This window comes from Opisthocomus hoazin, chromosome 19 (assembly GCF_030867145.1).
Source record: "Opisthocomus hoazin isolate bOpiHoa1 chromosome 19, bOpiHoa1.hap1, whole genome shotgun sequence".
Lineage (NCBI taxonomy): Eukaryota > Metazoa > Chordata > Aves > Opisthocomiformes > Opisthocomidae > Opisthocomus > Opisthocomus hoazin.
This window is the reverse complement of record NC_134432.1, coordinates 18,524,541-18,552,334: the sequence shown is the minus strand read 5'-3', so window position 1 is coordinate 18,552,334 and position 27,794 is coordinate 18,524,541. Positions and strand designations below refer to the sequence as shown.

General features: G+C 47.5%; 1 protein-coding gene and 2 long non-coding RNA genes across 10 annotated transcripts in view; 1 reads left to right on the top strand and 2 right to left on the bottom strand.

The window, feature by feature from the left end:
- Positions 1 to 4,970: 4,970 nt before the first annotated feature.
- Positions 4,971 to 10,137, bottom strand: LOC142363619 (uncharacterized). Of its 2 annotated transcripts, XR_012765865.1 has the most exons (4): positions 9,964 to 10,137; positions 7,863 to 8,003; positions 6,312 to 6,484; positions 4,971 to 5,197 (listed from the first exon to the last, which is right to left on the bottom strand). It is a non-coding gene; the product is annotated as an uncharacterized LOC142363619 (long non-coding RNA). The 2 variants fall into 2 exon arrangements; XR_012765864.1 differs by lacking the exon at positions 7,863 to 8,003 and having other exon boundaries at positions 9,964 to 10,119.
- Positions 10,138 to 11,447: 1,310 nt separating this feature from the next.
- LOC142363620 (uncharacterized) lies at positions 11,448 to 15,780 on the bottom strand. 2 transcript variants are annotated; one of them, XR_012765867.1, is made up of 3 exons: positions 15,676 to 15,761; positions 14,607 to 14,761; positions 11,448 to 13,163 (listed from the first exon to the last, which is right to left on the bottom strand). It is a non-coding gene; the product is annotated as an uncharacterized LOC142363620 (long non-coding RNA). The 2 variants fall into 2 exon arrangements; XR_012765866.1 differs by having other exon boundaries at positions 11,449 to 13,163; positions 15,697 to 15,780.
- Positions 15,292 to 27,794, top strand: part of GARNL3 (GTPase activating Rap/RanGAP domain like 3) — a 61,887-nt gene continuing 49,384 nt past the window's right edge. For 3 of the 6 annotated variants that reach the window (XM_075439405.1, XM_075439403.1, XM_075439402.1), the window contains exon 1: positions 15,292 to 15,841. In XM_075439405.1, the coding sequence (XP_075295520.1) occupies positions 15,495 to 15,841 (347 nt within the window). In that variant the 5' untranslated portion in view covers positions 15,292 to 15,494. Of the gene's footprint in view, positions 16,177 to 22,882; positions 23,028 to 27,794 lie in introns of those variants that run through there. The other 3 variants (XM_075439408.1, XM_075439407.1, XM_075439406.1) reach the window with 2 other exon arrangements.

The window sequence follows — 27,794 nt, the reverse complement described above, 5'->3', positions numbered from 1 at the left end:
CTACAGAAGGTAGGAACTTGGAAGTCCTGCTGGATGAAGCATGGAGAGTGTTCAGCAATAAAGAGGGATGCAGGCAAGGGCAGAGAATAGTGACAGTTGTTAGGGAAGAGGAAGGAAAAAGGCCTAGACAGGAATTATCCCACTTGGGTAAAGACCAATGTGCGCTGTGTAAAAGATTTGGTCATTAGAAAAGGGAATGTCCAAAAAATAAGGAAAAGGGACGAGGCCCCCAGATAGAAAAAAATAGCCCATGTAAAGGAAGATTGACGGGGATCTGGGGAATCCACCCTAGCGGATCCACTGGTTATAATGAAGCTAGGGAAGGAACAACAAGAGGTAGAATTTTTGATTGACATGGGGGCAACATCCTCGGTTTTGAATCAAGCTTCAATACCCCTGGGGAATGATTATAGCATGGTAAAAGGGGCAACTGGCCAAAGTGAAAAAGCATACTTTAAAGTATAAATTAGGAAAACAATGGGGCATCCAGAAATTCTTGTATATGCCCAACTCCCCAAAGGCACTTCTGGGAAGGGATTTGTTGGAACAATTGGGTCCAAAAATTACATTTGAAAAAGGAGAAATTACTCTGGAGGCAAAGGATCGGCAACAGATTCAGGTACTGAGTCTATTTCTAACCAGTCCTCCCACAGAAGGAAAAAATTCCTGAGGAGGTGCTAAACCGGGTATACCCTGGGGTATGGGCCACTGATGTCCCTGGAAGAGTGAAGAATGCTCCACCCATTGAAGTTAGACTCAAAGAAGGCCGGCAACTGGTAAGAGTTAAGATTATTGAAAGAGTGTGAGTCGGATTTTAACACCCCTTACTACCTGTCCATAAATCTGACAGGTCGTATCGGGTGGTCCACGATTTGCGAGCCATAAACAAAACAACAGAGGAACCTATATACTTTGTTGACCATATTGGCTCCCGAATTAACCTGGTTTATCTGAAAGATGCCTTCTTTTGCCTCCCTCTCCATGAAGCCAGTCAGAAATTATTCACATTTGAATGGGAGAACCCCAAAAGTGCTCGAAAGATGTGGAGTCCTGGCTGGACGAGAGGGGACATAGTTTGGTGCGTTGAGCAACCCAGGTTCCGATCCGGAAGTGAGCCTTGGGAGCGGCTGACACGGAACCCTGCTGGGAAGGCAGAGCGACGAGCTCGGGACACTGGAGCAGGGGGAACATCACCGTTTCCTGCTACACTGTCACTTCCTTCCTGCCACGCTGTTGTTTCCTGCCACAGCACTGTTTTCACATCGAGATGCAGCTCTGCACCGATCACAACGAGTTGCAGTAGTTTTGCCTATATATGGATTGGGGGTTTAACCATTCAGATGCTGTAATAGTTTTGCTATATAAACCTTGTTTTTGCTGACTAATAAAGGTGAACGATCATACTCATATTGGGGTCACATCGTTACAACAGATCCGTAACCCATGCCAACAGAAAGACTCAGCTCACTTCGACGGTGCTGCCACAAGGATTTAAGAACCGTCCTACCATCTTAGGCAATCAACTTGCAAAAGACTTGGAGTCCTGGGAAATCCCGTCTGAAGAAGGGAAATTACTACAGTATGTGGATGACATCCTGATTGCCACCAAAACAGAAAACGGTTGTATCACTTAGACGGTGAGTCTACTAGATTTCTTGGGGCTCCAAGGGTACCGGGTATCTAAAAAGAAGGCCCAGATAATGCAGCGCGAGGTGATTTACTTGGGCTATGAGATTAGTGCTCGACAAAGAACTTTGGGACAGGCCCGTAAAGAGGCAATACGCCAAACTCCGAGACCTCAGACAGTGAAAGAGTTACGGACTTTCTTGGGGATGACTCGGTGGTGCCGGCTGTGGATTTATAATTATGGACTATTTGTTAAACCACTATATAACCTTGACACTACTGGACAAAATCACCTTAAATGGAACAAGGAGACCATGCAAGCCTTTGAACTACTGAAAAAGGCTCTGATGTCGGCTGCTGCCTTAGGGCTCCCAGATGTAAGCCATTTTTCCTTTTCCCTCACGAAAAGCAGGGGATTGCTCTGGGGATACTAGCACAAGATCTGGGTCCATATCAACGAGCAGTTTGCTTATCTCTCCAAACAACTGGAGGCAACTGCAAAGGGTTGGCCTGGATGTCTGCAAGCGGTTGCAGCTGTAATATTAAATATACAGGAAGCCCAAAATTTACCTTGGTCCAGAAAATGACTGTTTTGGTGTCCCACATAGTATGCGCAGTATTGGAAGCAAAAGGAGGACACTGGCTTTCTCCACAAAGATTCCTGAGATATCAGGCTATACTGGTAGAACAGGATGATGTAGAGATTACAGTTACTAACATTGTGAATACAGCTTCCTTTCTCAGCGGAAACACAGGAGAACTAGTACATCATGACTGCTTGGAGACCATTTAAGCAACCTATGCAAGTTGCCCGGATTTGAGAGACAGCCCTATGGAAAATGGAGAAAACTGGTTCACAGATGGAAGCAGCTATGTTCTGAGTGCTAAGAGACATGCGAGGTACACTATTACCACCGGTCAAGAAATCATAGTCAAGACCTTTGCCCGTAAACACCTCTGCGCAAAAGGCAGAAGTAATTGCTGTAACCCATACCTTGGAATTAGCCCAAAGCAAAGTTGTGAATATATACACAGACTCAAAGTATACCTTTGGGATTGTGCATGCGCATGGAGCGATCTGCAAGGAAAGAGGATTATTGAACTCTCAAGGGAAAAACATCAAACATGCAGAAGAAATTTTGAAACTACTGGAGGCAGTTCAACTCCCTGAGAAAGTGGCAATCAGGCATATTAAGGCGCACCAGAAAGTGAGCTCAAAATTGGAAAAAGGAAACGAGCTGGCGGACAGAGAGGCAAAACAGGTGGCCAAAACAGGGAAAAACTGAAGGGGCTTTAATCCCTGACGGACAAATCTCCCTAGAAGGTAAGCCAGAAGGTACTGAGGAACACCAGAAACTTCTCATCGATCTAGAAGGGTCATATAATGAGGAAGGGTGGGCTCAAACCCCACAGGGAAAACTAATCATTCCCTTCCGTCTGATACAGCATTTGATAAGGGAAGAACCTAAAAAATACATTGGGGGAAAAAGACTCTGTACAAACATTTAATTAGAGAAATTGTGGCCAGAGATTTATACACCACGGTGAGACAGATAACACAGCAGTGCGATCTTTGCCTCCAGACTAATCCGAAAAATAATCAATCAGAAATGGGTCAGATTGGAAAAGGTAATGGGCCTGGACAACAATGGCAAATTGATTTCACGGAACTCCCAAGAAAAGGGGGGTACCGGTATCTATTGGTATTAACCGACCAAACTCCCTTACACATTAAAAGAGGAAAGGGACTGGGGGAAACCTGGCAAGTAAATGCGGCCGCCGCCACCGCGCATGCCCGGCCGCCGGGGCGCCACCGCGCATGCCCGGCCGCCGGGGCGCCACCGCGCATGCCCGGCCGCCGGGGCGCCACCGCGCATGCCCGGCCGCCGGGGCGCCACCGCGCATGCCCGGCCGCCGGGGCGCCACCGCGCATGCCCGGCCGCCGGGGCGCCACCGCGCATGCCCGGCCGCCGGGGCGCCACCGCGCATGCCCGGCCGCCGGGGCGCCACCGCGCATGCCCGGCCGCCGGGGCGCCACCGCGCATGCCCGGCCGCCGGGGCGCCACCGCGCATGCCCGGCCGCCGGGGCGCCACCGCGCATGCCCGGCCGCCGGGGCGCCACCGCGCATGCCCGGCCGCCGGGGCGCCACCGCGCATGCCCGGCCGCCGGGGCGCCACCGCGCATGCCCGGCCGCCGGGGCGCCACCGCGCATGCCCGGCCGCCGGGGCGCCACCGCGCATGCCCGGCCGCCGGGGCGCCACCGCGCATGCCCGGCCGCCGGGGCGCCACCGCGCATGCCCGGCCGCCGGGGCGCCGTGGTACCGCTTTTCGGCCAGCCGGTGGCAGGACCGATCCCATGGGCGCCAGCGCGCTTGCGCGGCAGGAGCGATGCAGTACAGCTTTTTGGGCAGCCGATGGGAGGAGTGAGCCGGAGGGCGTGCGCTCCTGAACCACTTTTCGGGGCATAAGCACAGCCCGCAGGAAAACACCCGAAACCGGCAACAAAACTACACCTCGTTCTGCGCCATGGGGGCCGTGGCGGCACGAAGTGCAACGCCGCGCCGCATGTGACCGAGAGCAATGTGGCTGCCCAGCAGCCAGGTCCGTGAAAGCGACACATTCCCGCTCTGCCCTGGCCAACACAGCACGGCTGCCCGGTAGCCGGAGGCCGGAAGACCGCCTCTTCCCCGGTTGCCCCGCGGAACCAACGCGGCCGACCGCGAGCCCCGCGCCCCAGGACTGCACCTCCCCGCACGCCGCGAGAGGCACCTTCCCCGCTTCCTGAGCTTGCGGGGACACCGTGTCCCCCCGCCGAGACAGCCGGTAGCCCCTCCGCCCCCAGCGCAGCCCCGCGCTCCACACCGCAGCTCCGGGCAGCCCCCCCCGCCTGGCTCCGACGCCGCGCCGCACTCCCACCGCCCCCTGCCTCGACACGGTCCCGCTGTCCCGGCCGCCTCCCGGCAGGTAACGCCACCTTCCTGGGGGCTTTCCCCGGGACCCACAGGTCGATCGCCTGCCCCCCCTCCCCGCTCACCTTCTAACTCGCTGCAGCCCGGCGACGTTCGGCGACGGCTCCACTCCTCCCTTGCAACACACCAGCCCCTCCCTAGCCTCCTAACGCAGGGCAGTTCCACCCCGTCCACCGGCAGCCCCCCTATTAGAGGGAGATGCCGTCGCCATCAGCCTCACTGCCCACACCTGGGGTTCGTCCAGCCCCAGCCCACAGCTGTAGCCCAGCGAGAACAGGGGGTCATCACCCGAGCCTCACAGTCCGTCCCCTCCTCCCCTGGGCTCTGTCACAGCCCCTCATCCCGTGCAAAGGAACCACAAAGGCAGCCAGGAGGGCAAAGGGGACCGCAGGTGTTTATTCAGTCACGCACCCAACCAGTCCCAGGAGCGGGTCTGCTCTGGGCTCAGGGCCCCCAAAGCTCGCCCTGCCCCTCCGACACCTTGGCAGTCCTTCCTGGAGCTGCGCCTGTTGTTCCAGCGGAGAACAGCCGGTCAGTCCGCTTCTGGAGCGATGCGCTGCTGGCCAGAGGCTGCCAAAAATGAGGAGCAGGGTGCAGGACACTACAAGAGAGGAGAAAAGCGACAGTCGATTGGACAGCAGTGATGTAATGAGGAAGCAGGGAAAGGGACAGTGAGAGAAGGATGGAGACAGGCAGTCCCACAGAGATAGAGAAAGAAGCAGCAGGGAGACAGGAAGAGCAGCAGCAGAAAGAAGGAGAAGGAGCAGGACAGAGACCAACAAAGAAGGACAGGGAGCAGGATGGAGGTGCAGAAAAAAACCTGCAACGGGCAGCATGACAGAGAGGACGTCAAAAAGAATAGGGGCAGGGACCTGGACCGAGAGAGATGGGCAAAGACGACAAAAAAAAAAGCTGCAAAGACAAAAAAAAAAGCTACGAAGAAAAGGGCAGAGGGAGGAATGAAACAACAATGACAGGGAGCTGGGACAGCAAACGATGGAGGGAAGTGGCAAGGGTGGGGGGAATAACACAAAACAAACCACATAGCTATGCGCTACAGGGCAGAGAGGGAGGACTTAAGAAACAGGGACCGTGAACTGGAAAAAAAGAGAGCTGGAGAGCAAGAACAATAGCAATGCATACAGAAAGAAGTGGTATGGGGGGAGGAATTCTAAAGTAACGTCATCAGGGAGCCAAAGACAAGACGGCGAGATGGAGAAAGGACAAAAGTGACAGGCTACAGGGTGGAGAGGGAAGAATCAATGGAGAGGGACAGAGAGCCAGCCTGAAAGAGACCAAGAAAGGAGAAAGGCAAAAGGTCACACAGGTGACGGGGCAGAGAGGAAGGAATTAAAAAAATAGGGACAAGGAGACGGACAGAGAGAAAGGGAGAAAAAGCAACAGGCCACAGGGCAGAGAGGGAGGAATGGATAAATAGCAACAGGGGACCGGACAGAGTGCGATGAAGAATGGAAACAAATAGCAGTGGGCTCCAGGGAAGAGTGAGGAATTCACAAACAGGGACCGGGAGCTGGACAGCAAGACATGGAGAAAGAGAAAAAAAACAAAGTGATGGGCTACAAGACAGACAGGGAGGAAACAGAAAACAGCGCCAGGGAGCCGGACACAGAGAGATGGAGAAAGGAAAAAAAAAAAAAAAAAAAGGCAACAGGCTACAGGGCTAGCCCAAGCTGGACAATGGAAATATTCCATACCATAGACATCACACGCAGCTTATGAATGGGGACTGGCCAGGGGGCCGGAATCGCCTCTTCTCGTTTCCATGAGTTGGAATCCTCTCTTGGCCGGGAGGTCAAACTATTTTGGGAATTAAGCAAAATTCACGATTTCCAGGTTCCGGGTTCTGTGATCGCTGCTTGGGGACTGGCTGTGAATCGGTCATCAGGTAGTAAGAAAAACTGTATTGTATATAGTTTGGTTTGCATATTCATTATTATCATTATTATTATTGCTATTAGTAGTAGAAGTATTAGTATTGTTAGTAGTATTTCCTTTGTTGTCTTATTAAACTGTCTTTATCTCAACCCACCCGCTTTACCTTTTGTCCATTTCTCCTGCTCATCCCACTGGGGAGTGAACGGGGCGGGGGTGGGGGCTGTGAGCGAACGGCTCTCTAGTGCTTAGTTGTTGGCTGCCGCGTTAAACCACGACAGACAGAGAGGGAGGAATTAAAAAACCAGGACTGGGAGCAATCTACAGAGAGACATCCAGGAATGAAAATGTAAAGAGCGACATGTACAGGGCAGAGCGGGAGGAATTAAAAAGAAAAAAAGTAAAGACAGGGAGCCGGACAGAGACACGGAGAAAGAAAAAACAGCAATGGGCTACAAGACACAGAGGGAGCAATTAAAAAATCCTGGCAGGGAGCCAGACAGGGACAGATGGCAAAAGAAATTACATCATACTGTGGCATGTATGGGCCAAGGACGAAATTGAAAAACAGGGCCTGGGAACTGGAAAGAGAGAGCCAAAGAAAGAAAAAACTACCAATGGGCTCTAGGGCAGAGAGGGAGGAATGAAAAAACAGGGGTGGGGAGACAGAGAGAAATGAGAGGGAGAAAGCAACAGGCCACAGGGTCCAGAGGGAGGAAGTGCAAAAGAGGGGCTGGGAGCCAGACAGGGCTCCCAGGTGGAGACCTTCAGAAGTGACAGGCTACAGGGCAGAGAGGGAGGAATTACAAAACAGGGACAGGGAGCCAGAACAGAGAGACTGAGAAGGAGAAAAGTCCCAACAGCTTCTAAAGAGAGAGGGAGGAATTGAAAATTAGAGACAGGGAGCAAGACAGCGAGATGGAGAAAGGAAAAAATAGCGACAGGTGACAGGACAGAGAGGAGCTAATTCAAAATGAGGGGCAGCAAGCAGAATCAAGAGAGATTAAGAGAGAAGTAGACTCAGAATGTGCTACAGAGGTGAGAAGGAAGACCTTGAACCACAGGGACAGGAAGCCGGACAGAGACAGAGATGGCAAAAATACCAACAGACTATGGGACAGAGAGGGAGGAAAGCAAAAACAGGGACCAGGAGCCAGACAGAAAGAGATGGAGAAGGAAGAAGGCACAGGCTACAGGGCAGAGAGAGGGAGGACCTAAAAGATGGGGACAGAGAGCCGGTCAGAGAGAGATGGAGAAAGAAGATACACAGAAAAAAAAGTCACAGCAGCGTCTGAAGAGAGGGGGCCAGGGGAGCGTCAGAAAGGGCCCAGGACGTAGCAGAGGGGTAACAGGGCCCCAAGCCTGGGACTCACTGCAGCTCTTGCTCTCAGCACTGCTAGGAGACTCTGCCACTTCAGACGCTTCTCTCTGCTTCTTTCCTCCCTTCCTCTTCCGTAACTCCAATCACTTGTCTTGTAATAAATATATACATATAAAATTTGTTCTCAAACCGGCTGATGGAGAAAGAGAAGAAACCCTGTGATGAATGGGTTAACTTTGTTCATGAAGTCGCACGTGAGTGTTAAAGTTTCTTTTGCAACTTAAGCTGGAGCTGCAGACATCCGGAGGAGTGAACAACCATTTGCGGATAAGTAAGGGAATGGCCCATCTGCTGATAAGCAAAAGAATGGCTTGGGGGATGAACCGAGCAGACAGCAGGACTCCTGAGAAAGACTTCGGCCTTCATCCCAACGACCACCAAGAGGCAAACAACGACCACCTAGCAACTAGTCGCGCAAGCGCAAACACAACGCAGAGAATACCAGAAGTCACGTATGCAGGAAATAGGAACTCTATAAAAAGAGGGGTTGCATCCGTTATTGGCGCAAACCGTTGGCAGAGCACTGACTCCCCAGTCGCCCAGCGCTGTTTTGCTCTTTTATCGCTTGCTAATAAATTCACAATTGATTAATTAACAATTGGCTCCTCAATTTGAATTCGTCATGGGAGGCGAGCTTCTACCTAAGAGAAAATGTGCGTGTCTCACAGCTCTTACGAGACAAGGCTCCCTAGACACGTAGCCTCGCTTGCTTGCGCACTGCATGGCCGTACCGCACTGCTGGTGACATATACAGACCCTGTAACCAAGGTGATGGAATTAGTTAATCATAAAGCACGAACAATGCTGCTATGTCCCTTGTACAGCCCTGCCCATCTGGACATTAGGTCTGGGAACAGAGGGTTTAGTCCCTAGGTAATCATTAATGTTAAACAATAATGGTGAAGGGGGATTTTTAATAGAAATAGCGTTACCAAATGGTTGCAGGTGTATTTGTGGTACCTATCTATTGTGTGAATTAATTGAAGCAAAAAATCATACATCTCCCCCCAAAGAAGTTAGTTTTAATTAAAACCAGCAGGTGCCTAGAACTGGTCAAGACGACCCGTGCCGCAGGGACAAGAGCCAGAAGAGGACTGAGTTTGCGCAGAAACTGTGATGAAGAGGATAAGCCTTCATCTTGGGACCCCCGATGACAACCACTAGGAGGCACTGCGCAAGCGCGGGTGGGAGGAGTGTATGAAAATGGACTGATTTGGCTATGAAAGGAAGGGCTTACGTAATCAGATGAATATGTATATTTTGATCTACATAGACTGCACAGAAGGGGTATGGGTATGCACGTTCGGTGGAATTATCCCCCGTGCATCCGACGTCGCAATAAAGAATGCCTGCCTTTTAACACTACATTGGTGTTACGAGGTTTATTCCCGGATTTTCAGTGACAACCCTGCGGGGCACGCTGGCGGCCTGGCCTGCTGCAGGCTACCAAGAGGGTTCCTTCCTCACGCAAAGAGGCAGGGTCTCTCCTGCCTGCAGCGGGAGGCAGCAGCCAGCCAGATGGCCTTCGATTTTTTCTTCTTCACCCTTCCCTGGCCTCTCCAGCTTCAGCCGCAGCAGCTCCTGTCCACAGACAGTAAACACTCCGCCTCTCCCTTTTCACCCCCACGCCATGAGGAGAGCGAGGCCCGGCAGAGACAGCCCACACAAGCCTGAAGCGGGCACAGCCAACGGCAACCCCAGGGCAGGAACAGACAAACGCATCCTCAGCGCGGCCCCTGCCACAGAGAAAGAAGCAGCAGCAACCACGTTAAGGGAGACTGAGGCACGCTCGAGGGCCAGCGTGCCGCCTGCACCACGGGCCTTGGGGGAGGCCGGGCGCTCCGGGACAGACTTCAGGGGACGTGCTGGAGCTGGGGGCGGCTGCACGGGGCGAGTGGGGCCGGGGGAGCGCTGGCGAGTTGGAGAGGTGCCCGCCTCCTTCCCCTCTTCCCTTCCGTCACCGCCCGGACCCCGCTGACCCCCAGCGCACCAGCAGCCTGCCGCAGCGGGCAGTTCGAAGCTTCTCGTCCCACCACCCCAGGGCAGCCAGCGGGCAGGAGATACCCCCGCACCTGCCGGAGGGGATCACTCACCTCACCGGTGGCTTCAGCCTCCGCCCGCAGCCGGGTCCCACGCCCAGCCCGCCATCGTGCTGCTCCCGGGCACCGCGCGTGCGCCGGAAGCCGACGGAGCGCCGGAAGGGCAACACCGGAAGGGCCACACCGGACGCGAACGCCGGGCTGTAGAACCGCGCTGCGGGCGCAGAGTTTCTTTCTTGGGAAGCAGGAAGGAGCGCGGCGGCATTGCCCCGGAGGCGCCGCAGCACGCGTTGCCGCTACCGGCGGACCGCAGGGTGGAGCACGTTGATCGGCGTCGCGCGCACAAATTAAAAACTAGCGACGGCGAACGAAAACGGAGATTTAGAAAGAAAATTTAAAAAGTGACATCACTAAGGAAAGAGAAGAAATACCCAAAGACAGCGAACGGGATAAGAGTAAAAAATTTAGAAACCAACGGGGACTAGGGGAAATAAAAGGAAAAACAATAAAAAATAGGGACAGCACGCTGAGATGGGGATGTAGATAGAAAATCTTAAACGGAGGACACTAAGAGGAAATAATTAGCCCCTCACTGTTCCTATCACAAAACCTGCAGCCCAAGCACAAAAAACCCACCCCTGCTCACCTGCTTTGCAGTTGCAGCCATAGTTCTGGTGTAACCACCCCCCAGGGGCAACACAGCGCACACTCATCTGCCCCGGTTGCAGCCCAGCCCACCAGCACCTTGGTTCTCAGCTGCAGCCTATCAGGAACATGGGGCCCACCACATTATCTCCATCAGGGAAAGCTGGGCCTGACAGGGCAGCAGAGGTGTGTGCCAGCTACTGAGACCAGCTTGCTAAAAACTAAAGACAGCACCCTGGAGTGTGCAAATGGGAAGGAGAAGTAATATTAAATGGACAAGGGAACCAATAGCGAGCCTAGCAGTGCAACGAAAGGGAAAAAAAAAGAAACACCATGCAGTGATGGGGCAAACGGATGACTCTAGGGGTGCAGAAGGGCAAATGGAGGGCCTTGGTATGCACCAAAGGGCTCCTAATGGAAGCAGTGGGGCTCAGCAGGGCCAAGGGGAAGTCAGCTATCATCACGGAAACTCCATCTCCCACCCTTGCCAGCAAAGGCCCCACCCCTTGCCACCAGACATGCCAGGAATATCTCTGGATGCTGACAGCAAATCCAGGGGCAGCCTCAGGACCTCACGCAGCACTGAGGAACCCAGGCTGCCTCCAGGATGAATGCAAGGCGTTTCTAAAGCTGAATGTCGATGGTACTGTGAGAAAAGTCCCCTGCAGCCCTATGAACAGTACTGGGGCTGTCCTGGAAGGTTGAGAAACTTTAAAGTGGTCCAAGAGCCCTTAGGACTGGTCCCTAGCCTCTCAGACACAATGTGTAACCTGCTCTTTGGACCATGGTGTTGAGGTACTTTTTACTGAACACAAAGGGACATGGTATAGCAGTCATGACCTATGAGGGTTACCTGACCCACAGGTGTATAAAGACCATGACCATGGAGTTCTCAGGATTCCACAATACACAAGGACGTGGAGGTCTAGGTTTCTGAGAATTTTATTATTTCAAATTACTACAAAACTACGGCTATTAAAAACAAATATATACACATATATATAAAAGTAGTATATATGGTTGTGTGTGTATATATATATACACACATTAGAAGTCATTACAAAATTACTGCTAGGAAGGCAAGTATATATGTTACAAGAGTAATACAAATATATGTGTATTGCAAGATATTGCAGAACTCCAACTAGTGAAACAAGTATATATTTATAGACTGTTACCTGTGTGCATGCCTATAAATATATTATGTGAGGTGTTACTGGTATGACACTTGCCAAACGGCTCCGAGGAGTGAGGCTAATTGACAGTAGAAAAGTCTCACTTCAAAGATGATCCACATCATGAAGACTGGAGCCAGCCATGCATTCCTGGCAAGGGGTCTGGTCTGTCCAGAAGACCTCAGGCAAGGAAGCTCTCGCAGAGAAGCTCATTTTAGTAGGTAGCAAGTTACTTTTTGTACCTTTTTTGGTGTGGATACTGTCATGTTAAAGGGTTAAAGGGTTTTAAGGAGTCTGATAAGCAGCAAAGGGGGGAAAGCCCTCCTGTTGACTCACAAGGTTCAGTGTGGACCCTCTTGCCTTCTAAACTCCTTCTCAGAGAGGAGCCTAGGTGCAGCTGAATCCACTCCTAGTCCAAGACTTGGTCAACGGTTTATGTCTTAAGGTATTAGGTATGTAGCTGTTTATCAGAGTCAACATTTGCCTGTTAGAGCTCTCCCAGGGACTTTCACTGAAACAGTATCGCAAAGTTGAAACACTAGGTAATTTATTCAAGCGACAGGTATCACAGATTGGGGATTGCTGTTGACAAATGCACTGTCTACAAAAAGTGAGTTCAAGTCAATAGTTTAGTGAGTTAGTTAATAATATTTTCCCCGGGTATACATCTGACAAAGTCAGAGGTGTGACTCATCAAAAAGGCACCCCTTTTTGCAGGGGAAGAGAGGTTCAGGCCTGTCGACCTGTCCGTCAGGTAAGGTTTTCCTTTGATTCCTCCTCCAAAAGAGGGTTTTCAAGTGCCAAGTTTTATATTTTTGAAACATCTTTGGTAGATCTTGGCGAGGTGGGACTAAGTCAATTATTATGTGTCAACTGGCTCTTGGCATAGCATGTTGTGTCATCAGAAGCAGGACTCAGTGGTTTCCCATGCCCTCAAGTCGGGGAGCCTAGTACATGCTGAGGGGGGGATTCTGTTTTTTAACTGTAGCAGCATCTGGCTGTGGGCCCTTCCTTGCAGCCCAGGTGTTACTTAATTGATAGTGTTGGCTTAATTGATAGTGTCTGATAAGATAAAGGAAGCTCATTGTTCAAGTTGAACTGCTCCCTTTTGTTAACTCTGGTGCTTGACACGCCAGTCTGAGCAAGTCTTCCTTTGGCATGGACAAGTCCAGCAAGGCCATGGACCCACAGATACATACATAAACAGGTGTAGGACAACAGTTCCTAGAATAGTTGTTGCTGACTCCTGTTTTCACAGAAGGTCAGTTTGTTATCATAGTTTCTTTGTCCTGAACCCATCAACATTTTTTTTTGTTCTCCTCCCCATCAAGGGGGTTTCAGCTGAGCTTATCAGGGACATCTCAGTGAGATATCTTTCTTTGTCAGTATGTTTACCGGGTCGCTGCTGTGGCGGCTCTGTCATATGGACAAGAACTGAAAGAATAAAACAACAGTTTACTAATGAATGCACATATAAATGACACCCAGGAGTGAGTGTATCACATGGCTCAGTGCCAGCATGCTCACCCTTCCCCTGTGACACCCGAGGAGCCATTGCTGCACCACCGTTCATCAGTCCAGAAGGGAAGGATCGCCTCCTGCTCCTGCCCTTGACGAGGCAAGAAACTTAAGCAGCTGTCCAACCCACACTGTTTTTCCTTCAGGGATAGGATTCAGCTCCAGTATTTGAGAAGGAAAGCCCTGATTTCACCTGTCTGTACTCTGCCCTACCTCTAGAATAAAGCCCTGCAAGAAATTTTCACAGCTCTCCGTTCATTCATTATCTTACCAGTCTGATTTTGTGCGAGGTGAGTGCACCATATCAAATCCAGACTCTAGATGAGAGCACAGAGCTGAACCATGGCTGGCACAGGAGAAGATTACAAACCTCACAGAAGGGTTCACAGCCTACTGTTTAGGGTTCAGGGCTTACAGTTTATTATCTTAGGATTTAGACATTTCCATTTTTATAAGTCATCAATCCTGAATATAAGTTATAAACTTCAAATCGTGGAACCAAAATGGTTGTTGGGGATTATAAATTTATGGATGATGACAGATCTTAAACCCTGATGCCTGATCAGCAAATAGTAAACTATAAACCCCGACAAATACTGAGCCTCAAAAAATAAATTACAGCCCCCAAGTAAGCAACCCTCAACTACAAACTCTAAAAAGTAAACTGTAAGTGAAAGACTCTGAACCCTCAGTTTTTAGTAAGAAACACCAAAGCATGTATGAGCAGGAAAACAGTAAAGAGAACCTGAGGAATTTCTGCCCGCAGCTTTAAAAGTTTCCCTGCAGCAGAATGGGAAGACCCACACGAGAATGTACTTCCACCGAATATACCTGCAAACACTATAAGCACTAATGCATCTGCATTAGGGACAATTAACATAATTTTTTTGGGTCCTCTCAGCTACCCAGGCAAACATCCAGAGCCAGTGACATTTATAACCAGTAACCAGCCTTTCCTTAGGGAAAGCAGAACCTGTTAAGAGAGGAGCATTTGTGACAACTGGTAATATTCCTCCTGCAGTCACTAACAGCAATTCTAAAACATTTGCCTCTGGCCAGTAAATCCCACCCAAAAGACTAACCAGAAAATGCCTTACAGAACAAAGGTAAAATACTGCAGTTGGGGAAGTATTTCTTATCATGTAAAATAGTAATTTTTTTAAGCCTGCTACCCGCATTCTGAACATTTGTAGTTCAAGCTGCTTAATCACTTGGCACATCGCTCAAATTGCCACTGCTTGGCAAGCTTGCATCCTTCTCAGCACCCACACTCAGCTTCAGTCTCAAACCAGCTCCTTCCACCCAGCAGCATGCAGACTGTCAGACAGTATTCCCCATCCCCAAAGAGGACACAACTACCTTCCATCCATCCAGGCTCCCTCAAATGCAACACAGCTGCAAGACTTAGCTGTGCCCAGGGTGCAGGTCTGAGCTTGTCCTCTGTGGCTGGCCACAGATGTCTACAGAGCTCCAAACTGTGACGCTCTTTCAGCTGCCAGGCTGTACGTCAGCACCTGGAAAAGGCAAGAACAGTTAGTTAGTGAGTGGCCAGGCAACTGCACAGCCCTCCCAGAACTCTTCCCTACTCCGAGGCCTGTAATTGTTCTCAGAAGTAAGATTGACTCGATGTTGCTTTGGTCACCTCCTCCAGCTCCATTTCATTACCAGGATGTCACATAGCCCTCAAGGACTGTCAGGCTCACTTAGGTGCCCAGCTAATTCACTAGATGGTGGTACTTGGAGGAAGCGCAGCACAGACTGAGACTGCAAAGCTGTACGTGTTTCTTACTTGGCACGAAAATGCATGCACCCATCACAGATCTCACCTGCCCACCCAGTCACTTTCCACAAGGAGGAGAAGGAATGGCAGGGGAACATCTGTCACTGTGCCCAAGCGCTACCCGTTCAGCGCGCTGTCACCAGAAGCATGCCTCTCATCCATATGAGAGCTACCCGGCACCACTTCCCCAGCGCTCTCTCACCCCTACTCCATTTATGCTTCTGCACTAAGTGGAGCCCTAGTCCCTCCTCCGCAGCGAACACTGGCACGCAAGTGCCGCAGCACCCAGCATTTGCAGTCAGACCTTCAGACCGCTCAGAAAGCTGTGCCCAGCCAAGGCAGGATAAAAACCATGGCCTCTAAAAACTCGAGACACTGGAGGGACTGAGCTAATGGGACCCTGACCCTGGCCAGGACAATGACAGAGGCAGGGCTTCGCTTCCCTCTCTCTACCCGTCTAACAGACAATGCTGCGCCCTCTCCGCCGCCGGCGCCGTGGACACGCAGGCTCTAGGACCCGGCGACCGGCGCAGGCCGGGGCTCCGCGGCCTGCGCCCTGGTCGGCTGCCGAGGGCCCCCGGGCTGCCGAGGCGCCGCTCTGCTGCGGAGGGGGCGACGGGGCGAGAGGACGGGAGCGTCGCAGCGCACCCTCAGCCATCGTCCGCTTGCCTGGTCCGCGTCAGCAGGGGAGCGCCGCAATCGACGGGAGCGTGGGGGTGCCGCGGCGGGAGGGCGTCCGGATGCCCTTCTCAGATGCGCCGGGCAGCTTCACCGCCAGCTGCTGCTGTTGCCCGGCGCCTCTGAGAGTCCTCTGGTAACTACGTGGCTCGGGAGCGTCCGAGAGAAGCGGGCGCTCGGCCGGCGGGGCGGCGCTCGGAACCACCGCCGCTCCGGGAGCGCGGGCGGGCCGCGGGCGTGGTGGTGCCGGGCGGCCCCTCAGCTGGGCTTCCTGCGGGGCGGCGAGGCCGGCTGGTGCCGGGACCGTCAGCCTGGGAGAGGCAGACGAGGTGCGCGTTCTCCTGGTCCTTTGGCACCGGCCTGCCCGGCCTGATGGTGACCCTGAAACATGAGAAAGCAGAGAAAACGGCTTCAGAGATTTGTCTTAAATAAACCAACAAACAGAAAGTCTGTGAAGAACTCCCGAATGAGGTGTGGGTGAACCTCCAACCCTCGATAAGGCTACATTTTCTTTTGTTGAAGTCTATGTTCAGTATATATTCAGCTGTACTTAGGTCTTTGTGTGTATGCACAGATAGGCAAGTGCACGTACTCTAAGAGACAGAAGAAAGTATTGATTATGGGAAAAGAAATTCTTGTCCTTTAACTTTGCCTTAAAAATCACTCAGAACTGTACAAAGAACTGTACAGAGTAACTGTTCCATTGGGAAAATTTAGAATTTTTTAAAAAGCAAGGCATTCTATTGTTTTGTTAAAAGCTGGTATTTTTTTTTTCTTAATCCACTGCTTTCCTGAGTTATTTAAAATATTTTAATTACTAAGAATAATTGTTTTTATGGAAATGGCTGGCTCAGCCAGTTACCTGCAAAAATAGCTAGACTTCAGTCAATCTTGTGAAGTTTCCAGTGCATTTTAGAGATAATTACTTTAGTTCTAGCTATGTAATTTACCTTTTATTTCCCCCCCCAGAAGAAATACAATTTAATGGTCATGGTTTTTTTTTTTTTCTCTGTAAGTCACACATTTTGTGCATTTGCTTCTTAAAAACACTTGTTGAAGTTTTATCCCATGTTGGAGTTGCCCTTGGTGGTTGTTTTTTGACTAACAGCTAGCATTCTGGTTTGGAATTTATTGGCTTTGCTGGATTTTATTTGGATTTTCACCCGTCTTTGCATCAGCTGTGTCACTGCACGAACTTTTCCCTCATTTCTAGTAAGCCAGATCTGCCATTCATATACCAGATTCTCCACTGCACACTGAGATTCTGTCTGTCTGCTTGGTGTCAAATGTGATGCTGACTACAGTTCAGAGTGCGCTAATGTCGTGCTTCTAGTTTCTTACTTCTAAGTAAAATTTTTATTTTAGTATTTCATTTGTGTACAAACTGTGATGACTGTCTTTTCCTCAGTATTCAGTAAAATGCTGTCTAGATGCATCTTGAATTCCATTGCTTTTCATCTGGCATCACCATGCAAGCCCACTATTTTAATCGCATAGTGTGAATGGAAGTCATTCAGCTGTGGGATCTTGACTTGAGAGCAGTATTTCACAGCAAATCTGACCTACGTGCTTGACTGTCTTGGAACTGACTGGTTTCTCCTAGTTGCAGGCATACTGAATAAGTGTACTTTCCATAGAAAACTCTCTGCAGATGGCTGAAATTATGTGACACTTCTACAATCCATTAAATGATCAGTGCACAGCCAGGTAGTGAGAAGCAGCTGAGGGTCTGCTCCTTCTGGGTTACTTGCCTTGCTAGTACCGTAGGTTTTTCTGGAAATCTCTTCCGCTAGGCATAAGCTATTTTCTTCCTTCCTCTGCACCGATCATTGTAATTTTTAAGGTATTTGTCCATTTTGTCACCAAGCAAATATATATGTAGATATATACACACAGCTAGTTTAAGGGCTTACATGAAGTACTTTGTATCTCATTCTTATGGTTGTTTTGCAAGCAGGCTGGATTTTGGCCTTGAGAAAGCCTTCAGAGATGGCAGGTATGCTACACTGAGTGTAGAATCTCAGACTTGCCCAGGCAGTGGCAAACCCGTGCCACTTCAGGTCTGCACAGGTCCATTGAATGCACAGTGTGAAGGGGAAAGCTTGGAAGTAGTAATGGTGAATAAATTCTGACTGTGCACTAGAAGTGTTTATGTCTGGATGAAAGGTAATGCAGACCTTCTGGTTGAGATTTGAGTGGTGTGAATTCTGCCTAAGTCCGTAACTGGCATTCAGATCCAAAACCAATGAGATGATAGAAAATGCTGGCTATGTGGACTTAAGTAGAATTGGAGCCATCTTACTTTAGTGCTATATGCGCCCAGGGTTTTCATGAACTTATTACTTGTTTTGCAAACATTTGGAAAAAAACAAGCTTCAAACTTCGTTTTTTTTGAGAACTTTGCTTCTAGACTTGTCTTTTTTGTAGCTATATAGTTGTGAAAAAGATGACTGGTTTTGATTTCATGTAATAAAAGGAAATCAAACATATCTTCTTTTTTTGGGTCATTGTATGTTATGTAAGTACATTGTGCTTCAGGAGAACACGAGAGATACAGTACCAGTGGAGAGTTATGAAATGGTTTTGCTATAAAGAGAAAGTTCATCCTTTTAAAGTGTCACTAAAAGTGAGTTTGTGGTCTTTGGGGAAAGTCGAGAAGGTAAAATGGATTGATAGAGTTATTCTGAAATCTTAACTGTGGTGTTACCTGTCAGGCTGAAATAGACCAGCTGTATTGCTGTCTTAAGACTCTGCAATAATTTTCTAAGTATATTCCTTGTCTGCAAGATGCTGAGGATCTCCTCTGTCCTGAAGTTTGTTAGAAAGTAAACTAGTTTTACGATGCCTTAACAAAAGTAACGATGAAGAGTCCTTGTTTTGAGAGAATAATAGCCCTGTTTTGAAATTGCTGACAGTACAGATACCACAAGTCTGGTGAATTGAGCTCTTCGTTGGTCTTTACGTAATCCATAGAAAGTGGACTTGAATGACTCATGCTATTCTAAAGGTGGAAGCAGATTAAGGGAGATGTAATTCAGGCAATTAAGCAAAGAAGGTAGAGGTTCATTTTGATGAACGTTCAGGTTTAGTACCATCCTGTGTCTTTTCCAGTGAATACCTTATTTTTCTTAATATTGCCGTAATTCTGTTTCTTGGGCTTTCTTCTTTATAATCCGTAGGCTGTGGGCTTTTTTTGTCTGTCCCTTTCTTTAAATGTTCTCTCTCTGTTTCTCAGTACATATGCTTATAAAATACGTTTTTATATGTATATTTTTTTTTTTCTTTTGGGGGAAGTATGGAACTTGACATAGAATCAGCAGTAATTACAAATAAAGCTGAGGCGGTTCTGCTATTTGTGTCTCTGCCATCCTCTTACTGCAGGGACATGCTGCATCCCGCAATAGATACTAGAAACATCTATCACCGCTAAAAGCTGCCAACACGAATCCCAGATTTTAGCTAGACAGCATACAAGCCAATGCATTTGCAGCATACCTTTTTAGACACTATTTTCTTGATTTGCTGCTACCTTTCTCTGTTTCCATCTTTGTGTGCTTCTTGTTTGTCAAAATGGGAAAAGAATTGCTGATAGCATGTTTTAAGGGAGGCAGCCCTTTGTGTAAAGAATATTATGTGTGTTTTATCGTGTTCAAGATTTATATTGCAGTATTGAAATTATAGCATACTACAAAATTATTTTCTGTTGCAAACATAAAAAAAAATCCCCAAACTTCAAGGTTCAATTTTTGTGGTTTTCAATTTTTTCATGCAGAGGCTCTGTGCTTGCATTCCACCCTGGATGGAATTTTAGCACGCTTTTAAACTTCAGTATGGCATAAGACAGGCCCAGAACTTTTTCAGGCTTTCTGTTTCGGGAGACATATTTAGAAAGAAATTGACTGAGAAAAAGCTGTTGTTGCAATTGCTAAGATCTATGCAGAAGCAGGGTATGTTTCTTTGCTGTTTGAAAGTCGTTGTGTTTTAAAATTTGGTATTCTTTAGGATGACAGAGTGGTACCACAGAGCAAACACTTCGGTTTGAGTGAGTGTGTGTATTCGTATTAACTCTGTTTTACACCTAGTGCATAGAAGGGAAAAGGAATGGGGTAAATGACAACTGCATTGAAGTGGATATTAAGTACTTCAAGTGGAAGGTTCTTTCTGTTTCATTATTTCCATGGAAGTAGGCTCTTCTGAAAGAACAAGAGAAACGAAGCCTTGTTTTTTGATATCTTGTAAAGCAATCCAGATATTTAGAGCAGGAAATTTGTGGTTCGGTGCAAAATAATGAATAGGGGCTATTGTGGGTATTTCTTTCAATAAAGATTTTTCATTCTTTAGTATAGGAGTTACTTTGAAGTTATTTTACTTATGTTCTTTAGGGTATTTCTTAATAGATAAGCAGTCAGCTTTGAGTTTACAGTGTTATTAGTGGAAATTTCTTTTGAAGTGGCACATGGTTGGATTTGTGTTCGGACATTTAAGTTATGATGTAATGAGCTCTATATAGGTAGTCTACAAACAACTAAGATACTCTTTACAGTCTGTTATTTTACTCGGCTAAAATAAATTATTTCCATTGATCTAAAAACTGGAAGATCTTCTCCATGCATGGGAGATAATCCTTCAAAACCACAAACAATATTTGGAGATACAGTTAACTAGTACAAAGCATTGTCCACAGTAATTAACCAGTTGTCTTCTTGGAGTTTCTTGGCTGTAGACATAGTTTTTAGATTTAATTTTTAAAAACAAAGGTGTAGTTTCTAAGGTGCAGATTCCTATCTCATGTCAGCTTTGAGGATTTGACAGGGAACAGACTGTAGGGGATTGACCCATGTCCATACATTTAACATTGAGTAAAGCACAATAATATGGTTAATGAAAGATTATTCAAAAAATTGTTAAATGTTTCTGATTTAAAGTTGATGGCATTATTTCTAGCTGGAAGGACTATGAAATGCTACAGTTATGTGTATGAGGAACAAGGCAGTGTGTGGGAGAAAGCATGAAGAGATGTTACTCCAAGAGTGCCCTGTGCATGGAATTCTCATTGTATTTTAGCTCATTGAGCATTATGTTACAGACTTAGATGCAGCCATCAACTGCCTGTGGGCGGAGATACGCTTCTCTAGGAATAACAGCCAGTTTTTGGTGGGAGGCTGGGTGTATGGGTACCATTTTTTGATTTGAAACTGAGGCACTGTCTGCCAAACTGAGCAGCTGTAACTGGACATGTAACTTGTAGGTGGTCCTACATGATGATGTGAGGTTCAGAATAATGGTATGCTGGGTTCCAAATGCATTTTATCACGTTATTCATGCTTGCACTTTGCTCAGATCAATCTGTCATTAAACTCACAATCCAACTGTGTCCTGTTAAATTCCCTGGTTAACCAAACAGAGTCTCTTCCTACCATTTTTGAAAGACTTTTTTTTTGTTTAACCCCAAGTTACTTTATTGAGCAGCTGACAGTATGACTCCTGAAACACAGTGGCAGAATTGACAGCAGAGGGTGATGCTGTGTCATAGAAGGAGGAATAAGTAACTGGTGGAGGGTGCAGACTCAGGCAGAATTGCTGCCAGAGGCTCCATTGTGAGGCTATCTCCAGGTGTAAATATGTTGGAAACTTTGCTTACAGAAGATCCAGATGGGTCTTAACTCTTAACAAGCTTTGGCATTCTACGTTGTCTGAATTCTTTAAGACAAGGCTAATGCTTGACAGAATTCCTCAGCAGCACATCATCAGCTTGAGCCCAGCCCGGATCAGCATTAATTAAAAGTTGCTCTTTGGTGGCTTCTACTGTATAATGAGTGTCCTTTGCCCTCTTGTGTCACTCTTCGTTTTCTAGTGGCTGACAGAATAAGCAGAGAGACCCAGAATTTTATGAATTCCGGAAATGGAACGGTCTTTTAACACCAGGGAAGCTTTTCATTAAATTCAAACCTCGTGAAGAGTTTTAGTATGTTACTTGAAGTTACTATTTTGTAATAATTGTTGTAAAGAAAAGTAAGAATATATGCACTATCACATCCTGTAGTAACTCGTTATGGTTTACTACATGGATGGCTGCAGTATTTAATAATACACAGCAGTGCAGCGCTGTTCATTACTAAACATACAAACAATGGAACTTACTCAAGATATTTGTCTAAGCAGAATACAGTCATCCAAGTTGTGATTACCCAAGATACAAATTGTTACTCTAGCAAAAACATTGGTTCATCTTCAGTCATGACAGTTGATTGTAAGATTGGTTTTAACTCCTACTGAAAAGTTTGAAGTCCTCACACAGTCAAAATATTTCCAGTCACCTTGCCATGCATTGATTCCCAGTGTGAGGGTTCAAATCTTGTTGCAGGGTTTATGTTGCGTAGACTACCTTTACCTCCAGAAAAGGTAAAGAACAATAGTGTCTGTCTGTGTAAAAGGAGAAAACAGAGGGAAGAGCTTTACACACTTGAAAGCGATGTTGTTCTGTTATGTGTTAGACTTTTAAAGTCATACAGGTGTAGACTGTCTATGACTCAATTGCGGGGAAGTGGGCTGGTGCCGGCTAGCAAGGCAAAGACGCTGGCCACCTGCTGTCTGACGTTTGAACTTTGATAAAGAAATAATACTGAATTGAGCTGTCATTCCTTCCCCAGTAAGGTTTCATCCTGCTGGCCAGATGCGATTGAACATGACAGAGAAAATTAGTCTGTGAGACGACTGCACCTCTAAAGATTCTGAGCTGTATGTGAAGAGGTTGAGAGAACGTTGTGTGCGCCTGCACTGGTCCGACAGTCGTAGCATTAAGCCTGACTTACAGAACGCAGCAGAGACCACAGGGGGACGGAGAGCTGGCAAAGGGTTTTGCTCCTACTGAGTAGCACCCAGCTCCGAGATTACGATTCTGCGGGAGGCAGCTTCCCTACCTCCCGGCGTCTGCCGAGCCGGCGTGCGCGAGGGGCGCTGCCCCGGGCCCGGCACCCGGCTAAGGGCCCTGGCTGCGTGGGGGCGCAGGACCCCTTCGCTCCCCTCGCGGAGCTCTGCTCCCGGCTACCGAGGACGGGCCGCTCGCTCGCAGCCCGGGACTACAGCTCCCGGCGGGCTCGCGCGGCGCCCGCCGCGGCGTCGGAGTGGCTCGCGGGCCGGGCGGGCGCGCGGCGGCGGCGCGCCGGGGTGGCGGGATATGCGCGCGGAGCTCCCGTCGATTCTGCCGCGCGGGACGGAGACGCGGAAGCGACGCTAGAGAGGCGAGGCCTCCGGCTAGCCGCCCGCATGGAGCTGAGCAGCGCGGAGGCGGCCTCCACCCGCTTCCTCGGCCTCACTCAGCGGTACCGGAGTCGGGGGGGCGGGGGCCGAGCTCGGGCGGGGCGCGACGCGACGCGCTGCGGGCCTGCGCTGTCGATGGCGGAGCGGCGGTGCTGTGCGTCCACCGGCCAGGGGGCTGGAGGAGCCGCCGAAGCGGCGGCGCCGGGCCGGGCGGCGCTGGAGGCTCCCGCGCGGCGGGGCGGCCGGCCTCAGGCGGCGGAGCAGCGGGAGTGCCGGGGCTGCCGCCGCTTCCCTCGGGGGCTGCTGCAAGGCGGCGTGGGCTCAGCCGCGCGAGCGTCTTCAGAGTCGATTTCGCAGGTGGTTCAGCGTTACGGTCGTGCAGGCAGATGCCGTTGGGAGAGCAGCAGCAATTACCCGATTGCTGAGCGCGCTCGAACCTATCCCGCCTCTTCAATGAAAATAGCCTAACCGGTGATGGCAAGTAAAGATCTAGGTGGTAAGGAGAACGGAGAGCCCCATGCAGGCTATGTCGCTATGGTCGCACGGTCGCAATCTGCAAACTCACCCCCTTCCGCAGCCATCCTCCCGCCCCTGAGTAAATTGCTTTCCTGTGTCAGACTCCTGCAAGACAAAACTTGTGATTTGACACTAGGATACTAACAATGCATGCCTAAGTTTAGACTAGCAAATATGTTTAAACTTGCTTTCCTGTTCGACTTTCAGGACTGTTAGAGTTTGTAGGAGCTTCTGTTGAAATGGGAGGAAGCTGGTCCTCTCTCCTCTTCCTCATTACTGTGCTTTTATACAACAGCACCTGTGTTCCCAAACAAATGGGAGATGGGGTTGGAGTATACTTTGGGTTCTGTACAAATGTGTCAAAGCAGATTTTCTTCATGTGAATAAAGGGTCAGCTGTATAAAAATGCTTTGTAATATGAGTAAATTTTAAATTACTAAGCCAAATTGGTCTGAGCTACTGATAAACCAACCTAAGTATTTCAGTGCTGGCAGTTCATCTTAATAGGATGAAAACTATTTTAAAAGTTTGTGTAACTGGAGCAACAGTGTTTTTCTGATATAAATCAGGTCAGGACTGAGGAAGGATGTAATCCAATGAAGAAAAGTTTTAAGGAAAAGCTAATGTTAGTCACAGCACATTTTAAAAATTAGAGTATGTGATGTGTCAGAGAGTTGATGAGTACAAATCTTGATGGTAACCACAAATGGAGAGCTAAAGAGGTATGCCAGCTAGAATTCGTTGGGGAATATGTGTGTTTATGCAAATAGCATGGTAACATAAATCTTAGCTATGCATAAATGGAGGCTAAGGTGCTTAACTTTCACAAGATTGTGTAGCATATATGTTGGTGTGAGATTCTGCTTTAAGTGCTTGATGTGAAGCAGATGACAAGTATGATATGAAGTAGAAGTGTGATAGGAAGTAGTTAGGTGAGAAGAAGCAGAGATTAGCTATTCGGTATAATTCTGATTTTTATAAGGGCTGCTAGTGTGTTTGAAAGTCAGGTGTGTTTTAAGTACTTTGAATTGGGATGCAAATGGATAAGAATACTAATATTAAAATGGTATTGTTTTAATCAACATTTTCCTCAGATATGCTTCTGTTTTTTAAATAGCGAGAGTGGTGTCGGAAAATTGCTTTTGATACCAAAGAGTGTGGTTTGTGGTGAGAAAATGTATCTTCTAAAATTATTGAAATGTAGTTTGTGGAGAGGATAGCAATATAAACCTCTCAGGCACACAAACTGTTCTTTATGCTTTTTCTGATCTTATCTGTCTTTTCCATCTATATCGCATGGTCTAAGAAAATACATTATTTATGCCATTAAACTTGCTTGGACTTGGTGTTCTCGGCATTATTTGATGAATATAGCTTGTCTCACTGCATCTGTGAGTCTCTGTCCCGTTAGTAGGGCTGGAATGGAGTCCTGTGGGTTCACCTTGCAAGGCACGCATGGATGTCACGTCTTTCTTTTTCACCTCTTGTCACCATAGGTGACCATGGGATTGCACTGAAGGCTGGCTGTGGTATTGCAGTAACTCTTCTTCAAGACCCGATGAACAGTGGTGCTGTTGTTTCAAAAATGGAGTTCGTTACCCAGTGTGCAACATCCAGTGTGCACACAGAGCTGAGATACCAGTTTGCACAGGGATGGGTGCTAGGTGGCAACTCCACAAAGCTAGCATGCCTGCTTACAATCACACTGCGTATTTATACAGTTAAAAATGTCAGTTCTGCCTATTAGCTATACCCTTCTAACTGACTGGTTAGTTCTCTTCTCACTTTGGTTTAAAGATACAGTACTCCTAAAATTTACTATGCATGCTCAGTAAATAAGGGTTTCTGCTTGGGCCGGGGTCTCCAATTCACAGGGTGTTATTTTCAGTATTGTAATGAGGATAGTGCATTTAAGGGTGCTCTTTATCATTCTTCTGATGTTAATTCCAAATTGTTCAAAAACAATTAGCTTACATATTTTTCCAAGATATACTTAGTTCCCAAGGACAGTAGTTCCTGATTAGATGTTCCTGTGTCAGCCACTCTTGTCAACATCCTGGCATTCTGTTAACCCTAGAGTACGTATTCTAGCTAAATAATGAGGTCAGACTGACCTGCTATGCATACTTCTGTAATGCTGAGTTCAACCAACTACAGTGCGAAGCGTCTGCCAGTTTCCTTGCAGAATATGACAGTGCTGTCTCCTTGTTATTTTATGTGTACTACTGTAGGCTACGGTCTGCGTGCTTATCATTGTGTCTGTCATGCAGTGACAGAACTCTGAAACAGCCCTGCTCCCTGTCATTCTGTGGCCAGCAAAACTAATGAAGTGTGAAATCCTGGAGCGTGTTGGAGTGCCTCTTAAAGGCAGCTATTTTATGGCTTGTCATTGTGGAAATGCTAAAGAAAAAAAAATTCTAGTAAGCATACTGGGATTGTTTACGTGAGAATTGTTTTTTTTGAGAATCTGGAATAGAGGATATATTCATGTGATAGAGATTATAGTTTTGTAGAGATCACGCCTGTTCTGAAGAGCTTTGTATTTGCAAGTGCAGGTAAACCACAAGTTTCTGGATCAGATGGTCTCTTTCAACATCCTCTCTGTCATGGACATCAGGGATTCTTAACGGTAAACCTTTCTTAGGGCTAATCTGCCTCCAGAACTTTGCTAGAAGCAATGTTGAGCACACCTGACAGTGCGAAGGACAATCATCTTCTCCACGTTGTGGGAAGAAAAAAAGTTTTGTGTAGTAGAAGCCAAACATACTCTGCACCTCACTTTGTCTTTTGTTTTGTTATGACTCTCTGGTTGGGAAATGTTACTGCAGCAGTCATTGTTGGGTTGTATCTTAATGATCTTAATTAAGATCAGACCACTGTATCTGGTCTGCTCTTAATTCTGCCACCATGTTTTGGACATTACTTTCCAGACTCTTTACCTGCACTGCCAGGCATATACCTTAATATACATTTTGACTTTTTGCATTTCTAAATTAATGGCTTTCATGTCGTGTCCTCCTTTAACTTGATCACCTGTATTTTGTTACATCGGTGCATTCATGTGTTGTATACCTATATCCATTTCTTAGTTATGTAATATTTCATTTTGAATAGTTTTTTCGCATTTAATTTTTTAAATCTTTTTGTTAGCTACTGACTTTGTGATCTCTGCTGATAGAGTTCGACTTTCACTCAGGTGAAATATCACCAAATTAAGGTATAGGACTTAGTTTGTGTGTATGCAGATAGTTCTAAAATGCCTTTGTAACTTCCTGGGTTTATCATGCAGGTGATTAATGAGATGGCATTTTCCTCTAGTTCCATGCATTTTGAGGTTGGCTTTGCCACGAGGCAGGAAGTAGTTCAGCTTTGTAAATGCCAGCTTGCTTTTTCTCCTGCTTTTGTGAAGCTATTGCATGACTCATAAAAGTCTCTAAAAATTATCCAGGCAGAGATGGTTTCATTCAGAGCACAGTAGGCCAGATGCTATTTGGAGTGATTTTCTAATATGTATTATATTTGTGTTTGGGGTTGTTCAGATGTCAGACACACAAAACAGTGACCTGGCTTTCCCAAGATTTGAAAATATTTATTGTGCTAGTGACTGTTGTTGGATTTATTTATTTTTACCTGCTCCTTGAATTGTCATCTTACATGCACTTCTTCATTTGTTCAAAGACTGAATTTCAGAGCTCAGCGACAGCAAAACCTCTCTTGACTGCTGTTTTCATAGCATTCTGCCACTACTACTGATGGTGACAAGTGTTCGCTGATCGGAATTGCGTTTACAATGGTTTCTAAGGCAACTAGCACACGTAGCCACAAAAAATGAATTTTGTAGAACAAAAGTAGCACACAAAGAAAATACTAGCACTGCCACGATTACCTGATTTTTCTGTAAAAGTAAAAAAAATAATAGAAAACCCACAATGCCTTAAAAAGTATTGCGAATAAGACATTCCGTTTGTTCCATGAAGCATCTGCAAAATTTCATGTGTATCTCAAAATGCAGGAACTCTGAAAATTGCATGTGGTGCATTACTACTTTTTAGGTTTTATCTGAACTTTCCAAATTTTCTCTGAGATGTGTGAAGAGGCAAAGGATTACTTTGAGCCCGTACAAAACTATACTTGGAAACTGTTTGTTTTTTCTGGAAGGGAAAAGAAAATATGATGTCTTTATTTTTGTCTCTATATATGCTATGTGGATTAACCTCAGTTCTTGTAGGCAGTTTTCCTCAAGTCACTCGTACTGCTGCTGCTGTGGTGTGTATGTTTGTGCCCCTATATGTGTCAGAACACAGACTATGGTT